At 51.4% G+C, this 15060-nt stretch overlaps 1 protein-coding gene across 1 annotated transcript in view; it reads right to left on the reverse strand.

Moving 5' to 3' along the window:
* Nucleotides 1–5087: 5087 nt before the first annotated feature.
* Nucleotides 5088–15060, reverse strand: part of NAT10 (N-acetyltransferase 10) — a 38653-nt gene continuing 28680 nt past the window's right edge. The window contains exons 22-29 of the mRNA XM_057747786.1: nt 13854–13950; nt 13657–13767; nt 12549–12721; nt 11924–12043; nt 11466–11564; nt 10987–11060; nt 9939–10022; nt 5088–5885 (exon numbers count right to left, since the gene is read on the reverse strand). Of these exons, the coding sequence (XP_057603769.1) occupies nt 5774–5885; nt 9939–10022; nt 10987–11060; nt 11466–11564; nt 11924–12043; nt 12549–12721; nt 13657–13767; nt 13854–13950 (870 nt within the window). The 3' untranslated portion in view covers nt 5088–5773. The remainder of the gene's footprint in view (nt 5886–9938; nt 10023–10986; nt 11061–11465; nt 11565–11923; nt 12044–12548; nt 12722–13656; nt 13768–13853; nt 13951–15060) is intronic.

Genomic DNA, 15060 nt, shown 5'->3' on the forward strand with positions numbered 1-15060 from the left:
AGAATAAAGAACCTGGAAATAAACCGACTCACCTATGGTCAATTAATCTTCAACAAGGGGTGCAAAAATATATAATGGAAAAACACAGTCTCTTCAGCAAGTGGTGTTGAGAAAACTGGAGAGCCACATGCAAATCAATGAAGTTAGAACCACACCCTCATGCCATACACAAAAATAAACTCCAAATGGCTTAAAGACTTAACTATAAGACATGACTCCATAAAACTCCTAGAAGAGAACATAGGAGAAACATTTTTTTGACCTAAGTCATACCAGTGTTTTCTTAAGTTAGTCTCCCAAGGCACTAGAAATAAAAGCAAAATAAACAAATGGAACTTAATCAAACTTACAGGGCTTTGCAAAGCAAAGAAAACCCATCAACAAAACAAAAAAGCCTACAGACTGGGAGAAAATATTCGCTAATGATGAGACTGAGAAGGGCTTAATTTCCAAAATATACAAACAGCTCATACAGCTCAATATCAAAAAAAAAAAAACAACCCCATCAAAAAATGGGCAGAAGACCTAAAGAGACATTTCGCCAAGAAAGACATACAAATGGCCAATAGGCATATGAAAAGATGCTCATCATTGCTAAATATTAGAGAAATGCAAAGCAAAACTACAATGAGGTACCACCTCACACCAATCAGAAGAGCCATCATTAAAAAGTCTACAAATAACAAGTGCAAGAGAGGGTGTGGAGAAAAGGGAACCCTCTTACACTGTTGATGGAAATGTAAATTGGTGCAGTCACTAGGGAAAATAGTATGGGGGTTCCTCAAAAAACTAAAAATAGAGCTACCATATGATCTAGCAATCCCACTCCTGGGCATATATCCAGACAAAACTCTAATTTGAAAAGATACATGCACCCCTATGGTCACAGCAGCACTATTTACAATAGCTAAGACATGGAAACAACCTAAATGTCCATGGACAGATGATGGATAAAGACTATGTGGTATATAGATACAATGGAATACTACGTAGCCATAAAAAAGAAATAATGCCATTTGCAGCAACATGGATGAATCTAGAGATTATCATACTAAGTGAAGTAAGTCAGAGAAAGGCAAATACCACATGATATCACTTATATGTGGAATCTAAAATATAATACAAATAAACATATCTACAAAACAGAAACAGAACAGACTTGTGGTTGCAAAGGGGGAGGAGGTGGAGGATGGATTGGGAGTTTGGGATTAGCAGACACCAACTATTATATACAGAATGGATTAAAAAAAACAAGGTCCTACTGTATAGCACAGGGAACTATGTTCAATATCCTATGATAAACTATAATGAAAAATGTGAAAAATACACACACACACACACACACATATGTAACCGAATCACTGCTGTACAGCAAAAATTAACATAACATTGTCAATCAACTATACGTCAATAAAATTTTTAAAAAGACACCTGTTAGGGGCTTTCCCGATTTGCCCTGAGCCCAGGCCCCCCAGAGCCCTGACGTGGGGGTTGTCAGGAGAGTTGTTTGCAAACCCTCGCACAGTCCAAATCTGTGTGGCCCAGCACAGGAAAGGGGAGGGCCTGATGGGGGCCCCCTGCCTTTGGTAGCTGCTGCCTCCAGGCCCTGCTGAGCCCGAGCTGGCTGTATCACCTGTTAACGGACAGAGGACCAGAAACCGCTGACTCGGGCCCAAGAGTTTTCTGGGGTCGGTTGTAGTTTGTCTTAGGTGCAAAGTCCAGGCAGAAATAAAAGGTTTTTAAATGTTTCCTGCCTGAAGCAGGAAGAGAAATTTCTAAGGTCACTGGGAACACTAGCTGCAGTGCCTGTGGTTCAGGGACCAACTGACCAGGACTCAGGAGCTGGGGAACAACATGAAGAGCTCACGGGGTCAGTCCCCGGAAAGGCCCCTTGTGGGCTTTGCTTAGTGGGGCCCAGGCGGTGCCGCCTGAGGCCCAACCTGGGGCCCCGGCCTCCGTGGGGACAGGGCTCCGCGTGGCCCCAGGGCGCCCTCTGGGGGCCTCGGGGAGGAGGCACGCCCCTCGGCACCGGCCTCCCGGACAGAGGCGCCTGTGAGGGAGGCTGGGGGTGGGCCTTCCCCAGCACGCACCCCCTGCAGGGGCTCCCCTTCAGAGGTTTGTGTGCGCCCTCCCCACAAGTCCCCCCACCCCTGCAGCACACGCCTCAGTCAAGGACGCGGCCCGAGAGGCAAGATCTAGTCACCAGCTGGCTCCAGGCGGGAGCTCATCCACGTTTCCTGTTGGGGGACAAAGGTTGAAGGGAAGGGGATATAAGGGAGGCTGCATGGAGCAGAGACCCACTCCAAAGCAAGCACCTACACAGTCATCAGGAAAAAAGTCAGACAGTGTCCAGGGGCCAGGAGCAGAACAGAGATGGGCGTGTGTTTGGTCCCCGCACCTCGCCCCAGCGGCTGGGCCTCCTCCTCGGACGCTGCTCCGGAGCCTGTGGGCCTCCCTCCTCCGCCGCTGCTTCAGGAAGTCAGCAGCCAAAGGCCGGCTGGGGAGAGGACAGGGAACTTCTCAGCAGGAGTCCCTGGGAAACAAGGGGACTTCGTTCCATTCCAGCTGCCCCGCGGGCAGTGAGCCGCTGGGCCGAGTCGGCCGGGGTCTCCGCAGGAAACCTGTCCGGAGTCCGGCCTGGGCCACCGAGGCTGACACTGAGTCTGCCCTCCTGGGCAGTGTCTGGCCCTCTGCTTTCCTCCTCCGGATGCTTCCCTTTCCTTCCTGCTCCAGCCAGTCGTCCGAGAGCGGCCACATGCCGGGATTACCCCAGCTTTCTCCTCAGCAGAACCACTGACAGTGTCGCAGGAAAAGCCTCAGTCTCCCTTTCCTGACACCCCCCACCCCCTTCTGCAGAATGCACACCACCTTTCAACTTTCACCAGTTGTGTATAGACTGGAGGGCGGCCCCTGCTCCCAGGTCTGGAGTCTGAACCGCCGAATCAGGCCCGGGGGATGCCAGCCCCGCCCCCTCCAGGCCTGTGGACCCGTGGCTGGTGTGATGAGTCTACATTTGTCCAAGGTGACGGTCACTCACTTCTTCCCCTCCCCCAGCCTCCACAGCCCCCTTTGTGTCATCTCCTGGTCACTCCAGAGTCCTCCGGGACCGTGGGGGACAGATGAGCCGCGGAAGCGCTGAAGCTGGCCAGCAATGGCCCCCTCCTGGCTCGTGGGGATGGAGACCATTGAGGAATCTTCTTTGTTCAGGCCTCTTCAGCCCCTTCCCCAGCCTGGTGACAGCATTCACAGGCGGCCTATCTGAATTCATTCTGCAAGTGAGATTTCCTGAGACAGCGAGCTTTACAGATGTCACTCTGTCTGGAGGCCAGATGGTGAGGTCTGGGAGAGGCGTGCTTTTTTAGGTTTGGAGAACCCAAGATCACAACCACCAAGTGCAGAGACCCGTCCAGGAGCACACGCTTTGCAAATAAAAGGGCCAAGATTGTAGATAGTAGGCAAAGCGCTCACTTCCTTTTCATATGTAAAGGACAAGGCCGTCCATTAAGAGGCTTGTCGGAGGACACAGAGCTGGACAGGTCTGACTGCAAAGCGCATGCTTCTTGCTGCCTCAGTAGGCCTCTTCCAGCGCAGGCTGTGGTTTTAGAACAAAGCCAGTTCTCATTCGGTCCGCCTTAGCGCTCATGGGTAATGGGGCAGCTCCCGGGGTCACACTGGCACGTGCAAAGGACCCAGGGAGGCTTGGCGAGCGCCTGCGGCACGCCAGGCACTGTCCTCCGCTCCTTGCAGCGGCCCTGTGAGGGACGTGCTGTCCTTACCACCTGCCGTTTACAAAGATGTGGACCTGGGTTAAGAGGTGTGCCCCTGGTCACAGCAAGGGCAAGGCAGAGCCAGCGTAAAGGCCTGGAAGGCTCCCTGGGGCAGAGCAGAGGACGGGCTTCAGGGCTAGAGGGGCCGAGCAAGGGCCCCGCACCTGTGGGACAATGTGGCTGGAGAGGTTACAACGCCATTCAGCTCAGACCATTTGGGGCTGTGACTCTGCTTTTAAGCCACTCTCCTTAAGAAAATCCTCTTTGAAAGGCAGGCTCAGGCACTCACCTGAGAAAAATGGATCAAAATTTTTTTTCATCTCAAACGTTCCTGCAGATTTAATAGGTCTGGAGGCAAGAAGCTGCAGCTCCAGGAGACAAAAGGCCCTACGCCTATGGGAACACGGCGCAGCAGGCACAGGCGGGCAGAACCTGCTCGTCTCCCTGCGGCCATCTGTCCTGGGAGTCACGTGTTTCATCATCTTTGGTCCAGCAGCTCCCTTCCCTTCCCCGTCCACGCGCTAGACTCCTAGGAACCAGATTCCCCGTCAGGGCTGAGGAAAGGATCTGTTTGGACCCACAGAAGACCAGTCCTTTCAAAGTCTATGAGAAACCAAGGAAGATCAGTAACCAAGGCCACCACGTGAATTTTTTAGATAAAAATAAGGAAAACTACAGAAGCTGAAATCCAAGAGTCAGTGAGCTCTGAAGGATCGCCATCAACCCACAAGCAGAGGCGGGGAGGAAGGTGGATCAGAACCAGAGCACAACGGAGCCGACGTCCACTCTGAGCTCTCCCTGCACGTGGTGACGTGGATAAGCAACAATCCTACAGAACCAGCAGAGGCGCACATCCCTGGCGGCCCAGTGGTTAGGACTCCGCGCCTCCCCTGCGGGGGGCGGGGTTCAATCCCTGGTTGGGGATGCAGGGTCAGTTTCAATAACAGTGGTATCGGATTTGGGACTGGAAAGTAGACACCATCACACATCACAAAGTACACATGAAGCCACCACATAATTTCTGTCCGCAAGAGATGGAGGGGACCAAACGACCTGACAGGAGCTAGGGAGGAAAGGAGGCCCAGCCAGCTGGCTGGCCAGGTGCCACGCCAAGTCCCTCCGAACGACCGCGGCAAGCAGCAGTCGGCGCGGCCACTCCTCCCACGGGCCCCTGGGTCAGTGAGCCCCGGCCACGCTGCCCACGCTCGGCCTTGACGCCAGCACCCTCCCACGTGTCCCTGCAGCCAAAGTGCACCAGAGGAAAAGGGCAAAGTGCGACTTCCACCTGCGTGCCGTCAACGAGCACACAGGCAGCTGCTCTTTCTGGGATGTTATTTATTAAAAATAGATTCTCTGTCCCCTCACCCCTGCTAGAAAAAGGGTCTTTCCCAACATTTTTTCCTAAATGGATGAAATCACAGCTTTGGGGACTCAGATGTCATATTCTTCCTAAGTTAAGAACTCGGGCTTTTCAGGGCCACTGCTGGGTTCAGGAGAGGAACGGCACACGGCAGCGTGGGTCCCAGGGCGCCAGTCCCGGCTGGACTAGAGCCCCTGCGGCTCCAGGCCTCAGGGAGTTTGGACAAGGTCACGACACGAGGCCCCGGTGCTCCCCCAGCAGCCTCCTGAGCACTCTCAGAAGACAGTGTACCTGACGCCCGAGAAGGGACAAGAGCCAGCAGGGCTTCTACACGTGCGGGAAGGAACCGAAAAAGCTGGGTCCAAAGTAAATTATGAACATATAGGAAAGGCAGGCCTGGACTGGGGGGAGGAGAGACGGTGCCGGAGGTTTGCCAACCATCGAGTTCTAAACAGACCCATTGAGAAGTGGCTGCCTTAAGCCAAGCTCAGTCCATAGGCCGAATTTCTGTCCAGCTTCTGGGTTTCATGGGGGCTTTTGTTGCTTTTAATAGTCCAGTCAGCTGCCACTCAGTCCAGCCAGAGACAGTTCAGAAAGTCAGGGTATCTCCTTACAAGTCAGCCGCCAAAGCCCAAGTTTCTTTCCACTATTTCTTCCGCTTCAGTTTTGTATCTTTTTTGTTCTTCATATCTCTGTTTTTCTTCAACTTTTTCTTCTGTTTGGGTTCTTGTTTGGCTTCCAACTTCCTTTTCTTGTCACTGGAGAAGAAAAAACAAGAGTAGAAAGAGAAAGAATGAAACATGCCTGGATCTGTAACCTCTACACTGCTTTGCTTTAAGCTTGCTTTGTCTGAAAAAGGGTTTCTGCCATCTGAAACTCCTCACACAGAAATGTGCTCTGCAGGCCTATAAGGCATTGTTGGTGTGTAACCCAGTTCCCGCCCTGACCAAGCTCTTAGTCTGTGGAGGAACAAATCTATGCCTTAAATCCTGAAATGTGTAAGCTCCCCCCTCCTAAGACTTTAAGAAAAACCTAAGGCATCACAAGGAAAATTCCTTCCCATCACTTACCACTAAGGATTACCCTGGAAACCAGACATATTATCCCAATGACCCTGAGGACAGTCCCCAATACAAAGCATGAAACTCCCAGGAAAACCATACAGTACTTTTGGATGTGCTGTTATTTCACTTTTCCTAAATAAGAAGAAAACCCAAAGGAATAATAACTTGGGTACACATTTCAGCTGGCCAGTAGGTTCCTCACTGATAGATTAACATGAGAATAGATCAGCAAATGGACACCTTCCTTTACCCTTACAGGTTAAAAATTCTCTCCAGTGTCATTTTGCCCTGTAAACAAACACCCCCCTATAAGGAAAGGGTGAACAATTCCGCCCAGAGACCATTAACAGCACCTGAATGAAATGACTGCTAAGAAAACAGAAAAAAGGCCTCAAAGAATTCGTAATGACAGTTATCAGTGTTTTTACCTCCACAAGTGCAACAGTTCATGTTTACCCAGAGCCCTTGAGTGCATGAATGGCCACACAGGCTGGGTAATGCAGGCGGCTCCTCGGGGGCAGTGACAACCAATCCAACGGTGGGCGAGGCCAAGCTCTGCGGAGCAGGGAACCAGGCCGTCTCCACCCCAGGCCCACTGTCGGCCTTGTTCCAAAGCCACCACACTCAATACACGGCCATCACAGGCCCTGCCATTTTGTCCAAACCAGAAACTAGGACACACTGACAGTGGGCTTCAGGAAAATGAGGCTGGCACTGTTGCTGGAACCTTCCAGGTAGTACAGTGATTTATGGAGACAGCAAAATAGAATATCTGATTTCTGGGATCTGTGGTTCCTAGAGTCACAAGATTTCCTCTTTCCAAATAAACTCTTCAGGGGACCCTGTCTATGGCAATGCCAAGAACTCACCCTCCCCACGAAGCCCCAGTCTAGCTCTGGAAGCCTCATCTCTAGAGGCCCAGGGCAGGGGAGGCCTCATGTCCTCCCAAGGGAAACTCCAGTGAAGATTCCAGCCCATGGAATCACTGTCATCTACAGACACACTGCTCTGCAGAGAAGTGGCAGGGGGTGAAGGTTCTCAGAGTAGTCCAGGGAGTCCTGGAGTCCCCCAAAACCCCTCAAGGTGGGCCCCAAAGTCAAAACTATTTTCATAATAATCCTAATACATTATTTGCCTTTTCCACTTTTATTCTCTCCCAATTGTTCTGTTTTCCAGAGGCTACAAGATATGTGATAGCACGACAGACTGAATGCAGAAGCAGACAGGAGCATCCAGCTGTCTTCTGGTATGCCAGACATAAAAGATGTTCACAAAAAAATGTAAATGTAAAACAATGTCCCTCTTCTCACTAAGAGGTATGAAAAAGGTATTTTTAAAAACAAAACCCATAATGAGTCCATGACTGTTGATTTTGAATGAATAAACATTTTAAAAAATTTCTCAGTTTTTCATTTCTAAAATGGGAAATATTGATAGATATAACCCACATGCACAAAAGTCCTTTGGGGTCCTCAATAATTTTTATGATATAAAGGAACTCCTGAGACCCAAAACTTTGAGCACCACTGGCTTAGAGTAAGGAGAGCATAGCAGGTAAAACTATGGGCTTTGCAGTGGACAAACCTGGTCCTAATTCTGGCTCTGCCTCTTACTAGCTATATGCTTCTTGAGAAGTCACTTAACACCTAAGAGCCTTGGTTACTTCACCTTTAAAGCAGTGATATAACCATAAAACTCCTGGAAGAGAACACAGGCAAAACATTCTCTGATATAAATCATACCAATGGTTTCTTAGGTCAGTCTCCCAAGGCAAAAGAAATATAAACAAAAATAACAAATGGGATCTAATCAACTTACAAGCTTTTGCACAGCAAAGGAAACCATAAACAAAATGAAAAGACAACCTACGCAATGGGAGAAAATATTTGCAAATGATGTGATGGACAAGGGCTTAATTTCCAAAATATACAAACAGCTCATATAACTTAAAAACAAACAAACAAAAAAACAACCCAATCGAAAAATGGGCATAAGACCTGAAGAGACATTTCTCCAAAGACATACAGATGGCCAATAGGCACATGAAAACATGTTCATCATTAATTATCAGAGAAATGAAAATCAAAACTACAATGAGGTACCATCTCATGCCAATCAGAATGGCCATCAGGAAAAAGTCTACAAATAATAAATGCTGGAAAGGGAACCCTCCTAACACTGCTGGTGCGAATGTAAGTTAGTGCAGCCACTGTAGAAAACAGGATGGAGGTTCCTCAGAAAACTAAAAATAGAATTATAAATGTGATCCAGCAATCCCACTCCTGGGCATATATCCAGACAAAACTATAATTCAAAAAGATACACGCGCCCCTATGTTCATAGCAGCACTTTTCACAACAGCCAAGACATGTAAACAACCTAAATGTCCATCGACAAATGAATGAATAAAGATGTGGTACATATACACAATGTAACACTACTCAGCCCTAAAATAGAATGAAATAATGCCATTTGCAGCAACATGGAAGCAACTAGAGTTTATCATACTAAGTGAAATAAGTCAGAAAGAGAAAAACAAATACTGTATGACATCACTTACGTGCGAAATCTAAAAATATGACACAAAGGAACCTATCTATGAAATAGACACAGGGACTTTCCTGGTGGTCCAGTGGGTAAGACTCCATGTTCCCAACGCAGGGGGCCCAGGTTCAATTCCTGGTTGGGGAACTAGATCCCACATGCATGCCACGACTACAGAAGCCCACATGCTGCAATGAAAAGATCCTGCATGCTGCAACGAAATCCTGTGTGCTGCAACGAAATCCTGTGTGCTGCAACGAAGACCCAGGACAGCCAAAATAAATAAATAAATAAATAATTTTTTTTTAAAAAAAAAGAGAGATCAACAGAGCAAATCTGGGAAAAAGGCAGGGCCACAGCAATTTAAAAAAAGCACAAATGATGAAGAAACTGTGTGTTTTATCAAGGAAGGTTCAAAAAAGACACATACAAATTGATCTACATACGTGCATAACCCCCACAAAACCCTATTAAAAAAGTAAAATAACAACCAGGTTTGAGGGGGTAGAGTGCAAGGGTGAGTTTAGAGAGGTCAAGCTTAGTAAGCCTTAAAGGAAAAAAAGGAAACAGAAACAGAATCTCGTATACAGAGAACAGACTGCTGGTTGCCAGGGGTGTGGCAGGGGGTGGGGAGGGATGGAGTTGGGAGCCTGGGATTCGCAGATGCAAACTGCTATATATGGAATGGATAAACAACAAGGTCCTACTGTTCAGTGCAGGGAACTATATTCAATATCCTGGGATAAACCATAATGGAAAAGAATATGAAAAAGAATGTGTATATATACGTATAACTCAGTCACCCTGCTATACAACAGTAATTAACATTATAAATCAATTATACTTCCATAACAATAAAGAAATAAAGCAGTGACATAAGAACAAAGCCACTTCTGTTCTTTGGCGCGTGAAGGGGACGCTGCACCAAAGCCCCCAGGAAGTGCTCAGTTCGTGGCAGCTCCAGGGCTGTTCCCGAGCCGTCTCCCTGGTAGATCTGGGAACGTGACCGATGCAGAGACCCAGGCCTAAGCGATGGCGCGGCCTCAACAGGGGGAGATAGGCTACAAAAGCAGCCGCCCTCAAGGGAAAGAACAGTGACTTTCCTCCAAGCTTCTGCTCCAACCTCCCATTTCCTAGCGAAAGTTACGAGGGAAGCAGCAAGGCCAGAACGCCTCCCCTCCCTGACGTGTGCTAGGCCCGCACCTTTTCAGGCTGACAACCGAGGCATCCGGCCCAGCTTTGTCCAAAGCTTCGTTCCATTCTTCATCAGCCCCACGGATTATGTATCTAAAAAAAAAGAAAAAGAAAGAAAGAACTATCAAAGCCTGCTCAAAAGAAAACCGCTTAAAAGAGAGTGACAACATTCTCATCACACGTCCTGCTGTGAAAGCCAGGCGGAGCTGCACCAGCATCTGAAGAGCAGAGAGCAGGAGACAGCCTGCAGCTGAGCTCCAGGGGACAGGAACTTCACCGCAGCAAGCAGGGTCAGGCCTGCCAGCAGGGGCCAATCCGCAGAGGAGGCAGCGGCCCGACGTCTCCCACCTGACTCCCAGCAACCGCCTACCAGAGGAGCCTCCCGTGGCCCCCACCACCTCCTGGCTCACCCCCACCTCCACAGCCCACAAGCCCTTGGACCGCGCCCTGTCTGTCCCACCTTGCCCCACCTCTCGGATCTAGCAGTCCTGGCCAAGTCAAGGCTTTGATGCTACACAGCTGAGGGCAGAGCTCAATACCCTGCCCACGGCCGCCGGCCACCTCCATCTCACATCCGACAACCATCACTCCTGACCCAGCAGTGGGACTACAGGTCAAAGAGGCGCTGAGGCCACCCATCTGGAGCCGTTATCTGCATCAATCCATGGGGCAGGCACCACCACGACCTCTGAAGCTCAAAGGGGACTGCCGTGCCCAGGGCACAGAGGGTCCCACAGCAAGGGGCAGCAGAACCCCTCTTCAAATTCACATCGAGAGCCAAATAGGAAGAAGTGGCCACTGAAAGTGGATGCCCGTGGTCAGCACCCCCTTCCCTAAGGGGCCAGGGCAGGACATGGGACCCGAGGGGTCCTCATTTACAAGGTGGCAGAGCTGACTTGGGAAAACAAACCCTTCAAGATGACGCAATTAGTAAATTAGGAGGTTTTTAGCTGTTAGTGCTTCTAAAAATGATCCCATGAAACACAGCTTCCAGGACACCCAGGATGTGAATTAGAAGACACCATAGAGGCCCCGTGCTTCCCAGGAGGCGCCTTACTGAGAGAGGTCCATGTTCTTCAGCTTCCCCACTTCTTTCTTGTGTTTCTCCTGGAATTCCTTTGCTGCTTCGTCCTGTGATCAAAGCCCCGTACACCGTAGGTCAGAGTCAAGCAGGAGACAGATCACAGAGGAAGGTAAGGGGGCAGAATACCACTGCAACAACCAGCAGACCTGTCCTGCTCCACGTTTACCCCCCACACCATTAGAGGCAGCTCTTACTAAAGTGTACTTGAACGTACAATGTGCCTTCTGAGAACCTAAAAGGACAAACAAGTAGTTTACAACAGCAGCTGCCGGACTGCCAGCGCGCACACACACACTCAGCAGGAGGCCTTGTCTAGGACCGGGCGTGCACTCAAGGGGCAGGGAGACGTGGGGAACGTGCTCCTCACACCCCCAGAACACCAGCGCCCCTGAGCCGGGCCAGTGCAGAGGCCTCTTCCCACAGGGGAGAGGGCGGACGTCCAGGGTCCATACCAGGTCGTCACTCAGCGTCTTCAGCGTGGGCTCCATAACCACGTCCTTCACTGCCACCATCTGCTCCTCGATGGCCTTCTCCTGCACGTCATTAAACAGCTACAAAAGACCAAGGCCGAGAAGCAGCAGATGGAGGAGCAGCAGAGACCCAGTCACTCGTCACGAAGTCGCCCGCACGCACTCCGCGTGGTTTAGGGGCACATGCACTCATTGCAAGCGCAGGAAAACGACCGGACAGATGTCACACTACGCTCAGGGGGGCCCCTGGGAGAGAACGCGAAACCTTACAGACACAGCTGAAGCCCCCCATTTCTGTGTGTGTGTGTGTGTGTGTGTGTGTGTGAGAAGATCTGCAGCAAGCACAGCCGAATGTGAACATTGCTGCCTCTCGGGGCAGGGAGTGGGTTTGACACATTTCTCAGAACTGGCCAAAACAAAACCCTGCCCTTGGCTGTTACCTTCACAACCTTGCGGACGATCCGGTTGAAAAGTCCCATCAGCTGGCCTGACGGCAGCTCGATCTCCTTTTCCAGCTGGTCCACAGACTTGTGCTGCAGGCCGATCCCCAAGAGAAGAGCCTAGGGGGCGGGAAATCTGTTGGAGTGGCTGCCAGGACAGACTTTTGTCCATTAAAATGGCACCAAGGACCAGAGTTACTCTCCCTTGACCAAAACACCGCCTGCACTGTTGTGGAATCTTCTCATTCACCCTGTTACTGAAACTACCAGGAAACACTCCCTCCTCCTGAAATCCCCAAACTAACTTATCCCGGCAAAGAGCTGCTTTACAGCTATGTTGCAAGTACAAGGTGCTCCTGGACCTCTGATGAAGCAGAGTAAGGATCGAGGCAACGTGGTGGGGTGGAAGAGCGCGGGCTCAGACGGCAGCTCCTCTGCTCACTAACGGTACCTCTGGCACACGGCTCGACTGGAAAGCCCGAGTCCCCACGTGTGAAAGGTGAGATCACGAACCCCCACCAGAACCACAAAGAATTAAATGCACAAAGTTACAGCAAAGCATCCGACCAACACCCAGCCTACAAACTGCTCCACAAAACCAGCACACGAGCAGCAGGTAACCTACCGACTGGGCAGCGGACAGGGCCAGGTCCCCCAGCTGGTTGAGGAAATACATCCGGGAGATGGCAGGAATCACGTCCATGATGAGGTGATAGTCGACCATGTTCCGTGAATACATCTCCAGCCTCTTCAGGTCATAGGGGAGGAAGAGCGCCTCCAGCTCCTCCCGGCGCAGGACTGGACGTAGGGACGTGCGACAAGCCAGACGGGTTAGGGCAGCCCGACGCCCTCACAGGGTCCCACGCGCTTCCCAGGGGGCACACAAACAACAGTCCCCAGGTGGCACCCAACCGCTGCTCCTCGACCAGGCCTTCAGCCGGAGCCGGGGAGGGGCCACCCGAAAGTGCCCACCCACCCAGGTAACATGCCGCCCGGGCTGTCCCGACCCTCCTCCTGCGATGGGAAAGGGGAGGCAGCTTGGGCCACGTGGGGAGGGGGACGAGTGGCGTGTGACCCCTGCTCAGCGTTCCACGCCAACACAGCAGGCCAAGGAAAGGCTCCCGTGTGCCGGAGGTAGAGGAACGCAACCCCTTCCCCACTTCATCACTTCTCAGGACCCAGCTTCACAGGGCACATGCAGGCTCCACCCCGCTCAAGAAACAGACTTTTCTACCAAAATATAATTGGCCCCCAAAAAGGCTATACATACACATGACTAGCCACAGGGAAAACCCCACAGATGCTGACGCTAATGATGCCTTACACCTTTTTTCTGTATTTTGAATATTCAAACGCAATCTACACGCCCAAAGCACTTCTATGTGTTGGCCACAGAAGGTTGGCAGCATATTCTTATTACAATTTCATGAATGAGGAAACTGAGCCTCAGAACTGAGACAGCCACCCTAGCTCACGGGATGCAGAACAGGTCCCGTAACTGACTAGCCGCAGGCCTTACTTACATCTCTGAAGCCAAATCACACCCCCCAAGTCCTGTCATGAAGGTGACAGGCACAGCGTGACGGTGGCCCTGAGGCAAAGCAGGGCCTGCGGAGCAGAGGCGGGTGGGGGGAGATGCCGGCCTGGAACCCGTCCCTCCGCTCCTAGCGCGGCGCTCTTCCTGCTCCACACAACCGAGCCCCACCAGCCCTCCAGCCACCCCACCAGCTCACCCGGCTGCACGGGTTTCCCGATGTTCCTGTTCTGAAGGATGTTCAGAGCCAGGGGAGGAGAGAAGGTGCTGAACTGGTAGGAGAGCAGGGCTAGGAACCGCCTGCGGAAATCTGCGGGGTTCAAGCACACGGGAGTCAGAGGTCCGCAGGCCCCTGTGCCTGTCACCTGGCCGCCCGCCGCCTCCACTCCCACTCACCTTTCCAGAAGGCAGAGAGCCAGGCGCCCTGGTCGGCCTCACCCTCATCCGCCAGCGTCTTCAGCATGATGCACGAGTGCTCTCCGGTCAGGTCATTCTGGAAACACAAATCCCTAACTGGTACCAAGACCCCCTTTTATGAAGGACCTGTCACTGCTGGAGGGTAAGCACGTGCTCACGGGCCCCTGCTTCCTCCCCAGCGGGAAAGGCAGGCTCGCCTTCGTTCTCGCAGGGCCCACTGCCTACACGACAGCTTCCAGAGACCACTCGGTCCTGCAGCTTCTGAACAGGTGCCCCAGCGATGGAGCAGAGCTGTGCAGGCCTTCGGAGCACGCCTTCTGCTGTGGGCCCCCTGCTCACATCTGGTTAGATTCTGAACCGAGAGGCATCACAGCGTAACCTCCACATAATCCAATCACCACGCTTTGGGTGCTCACGGTGAACTTTCCATGGCCAAAACACAGCTTGGCTAGAGTTCTTCTGCTGGCAACAGGTTCGCAAGTGAAGGCTCCTTTAGGTACTAAAACAGTGACCACAGGTTTTAAAAGTTTTACTATACGACCACCACAAAGCCCAACACCATAAAAATATCTAATGGGTTTCAACTGAAGGGCATTCAAGTAACAAAACACCACCCCCAAGTCAAAACCGAGCAGTGCACAGTACCAAGACCACAGGGACACAGCGTGGTCTAAAGTGAACTCACTGGTTCTGTGCTCCTTGCAGTCGACCACCAAACCTCATTCCAGCCTCGGACCAGCCTCGTCACAAGGACCCAGTTCCTCTACAGCTGCTCTTGCCCACACAGAGGCAGCCACACACCCAGTGGTCCTAACCAGCCCTGCTTTAAACTCTCAAATGGGCACCACCCTTGGCCACTGACCTTGGGCTCTCCAAAATCAAACCTCCAACACTCCCTCTCAGCTGCTGGCCTCCCCTCTCTGGGAAAACAGAAGTGACCCAGAGAACGTCTTCATCCTCCTGGCACCAACTCCACCAGCGGACCGACACCTTCCGGGCCCACACTCTTCGCTTCCCTCTTGTTGTGAGGAATGTGGTGACCACCTCTCCCCCTGCACTCAGGGTCCTACCCTCCTGCCTCCTCCAGGCCTGCCGTCCTGCAGTCAGCCCCCTCCCCTGCATCTGCACGATCTCTACGGGATCATACCCTGCAGCAAACAAACAGGTTCTGGAATCTCCCAGCTGA

The sequence above is a fragment of the Hippopotamus amphibius genome, chromosome 9 (assembly GCF_030028045.1).
Source record: "Hippopotamus amphibius kiboko isolate mHipAmp2 chromosome 9, mHipAmp2.hap2, whole genome shotgun sequence".
Lineage (NCBI taxonomy): Eukaryota > Metazoa > Chordata > Mammalia > Artiodactyla > Hippopotamidae > Hippopotamus > Hippopotamus amphibius.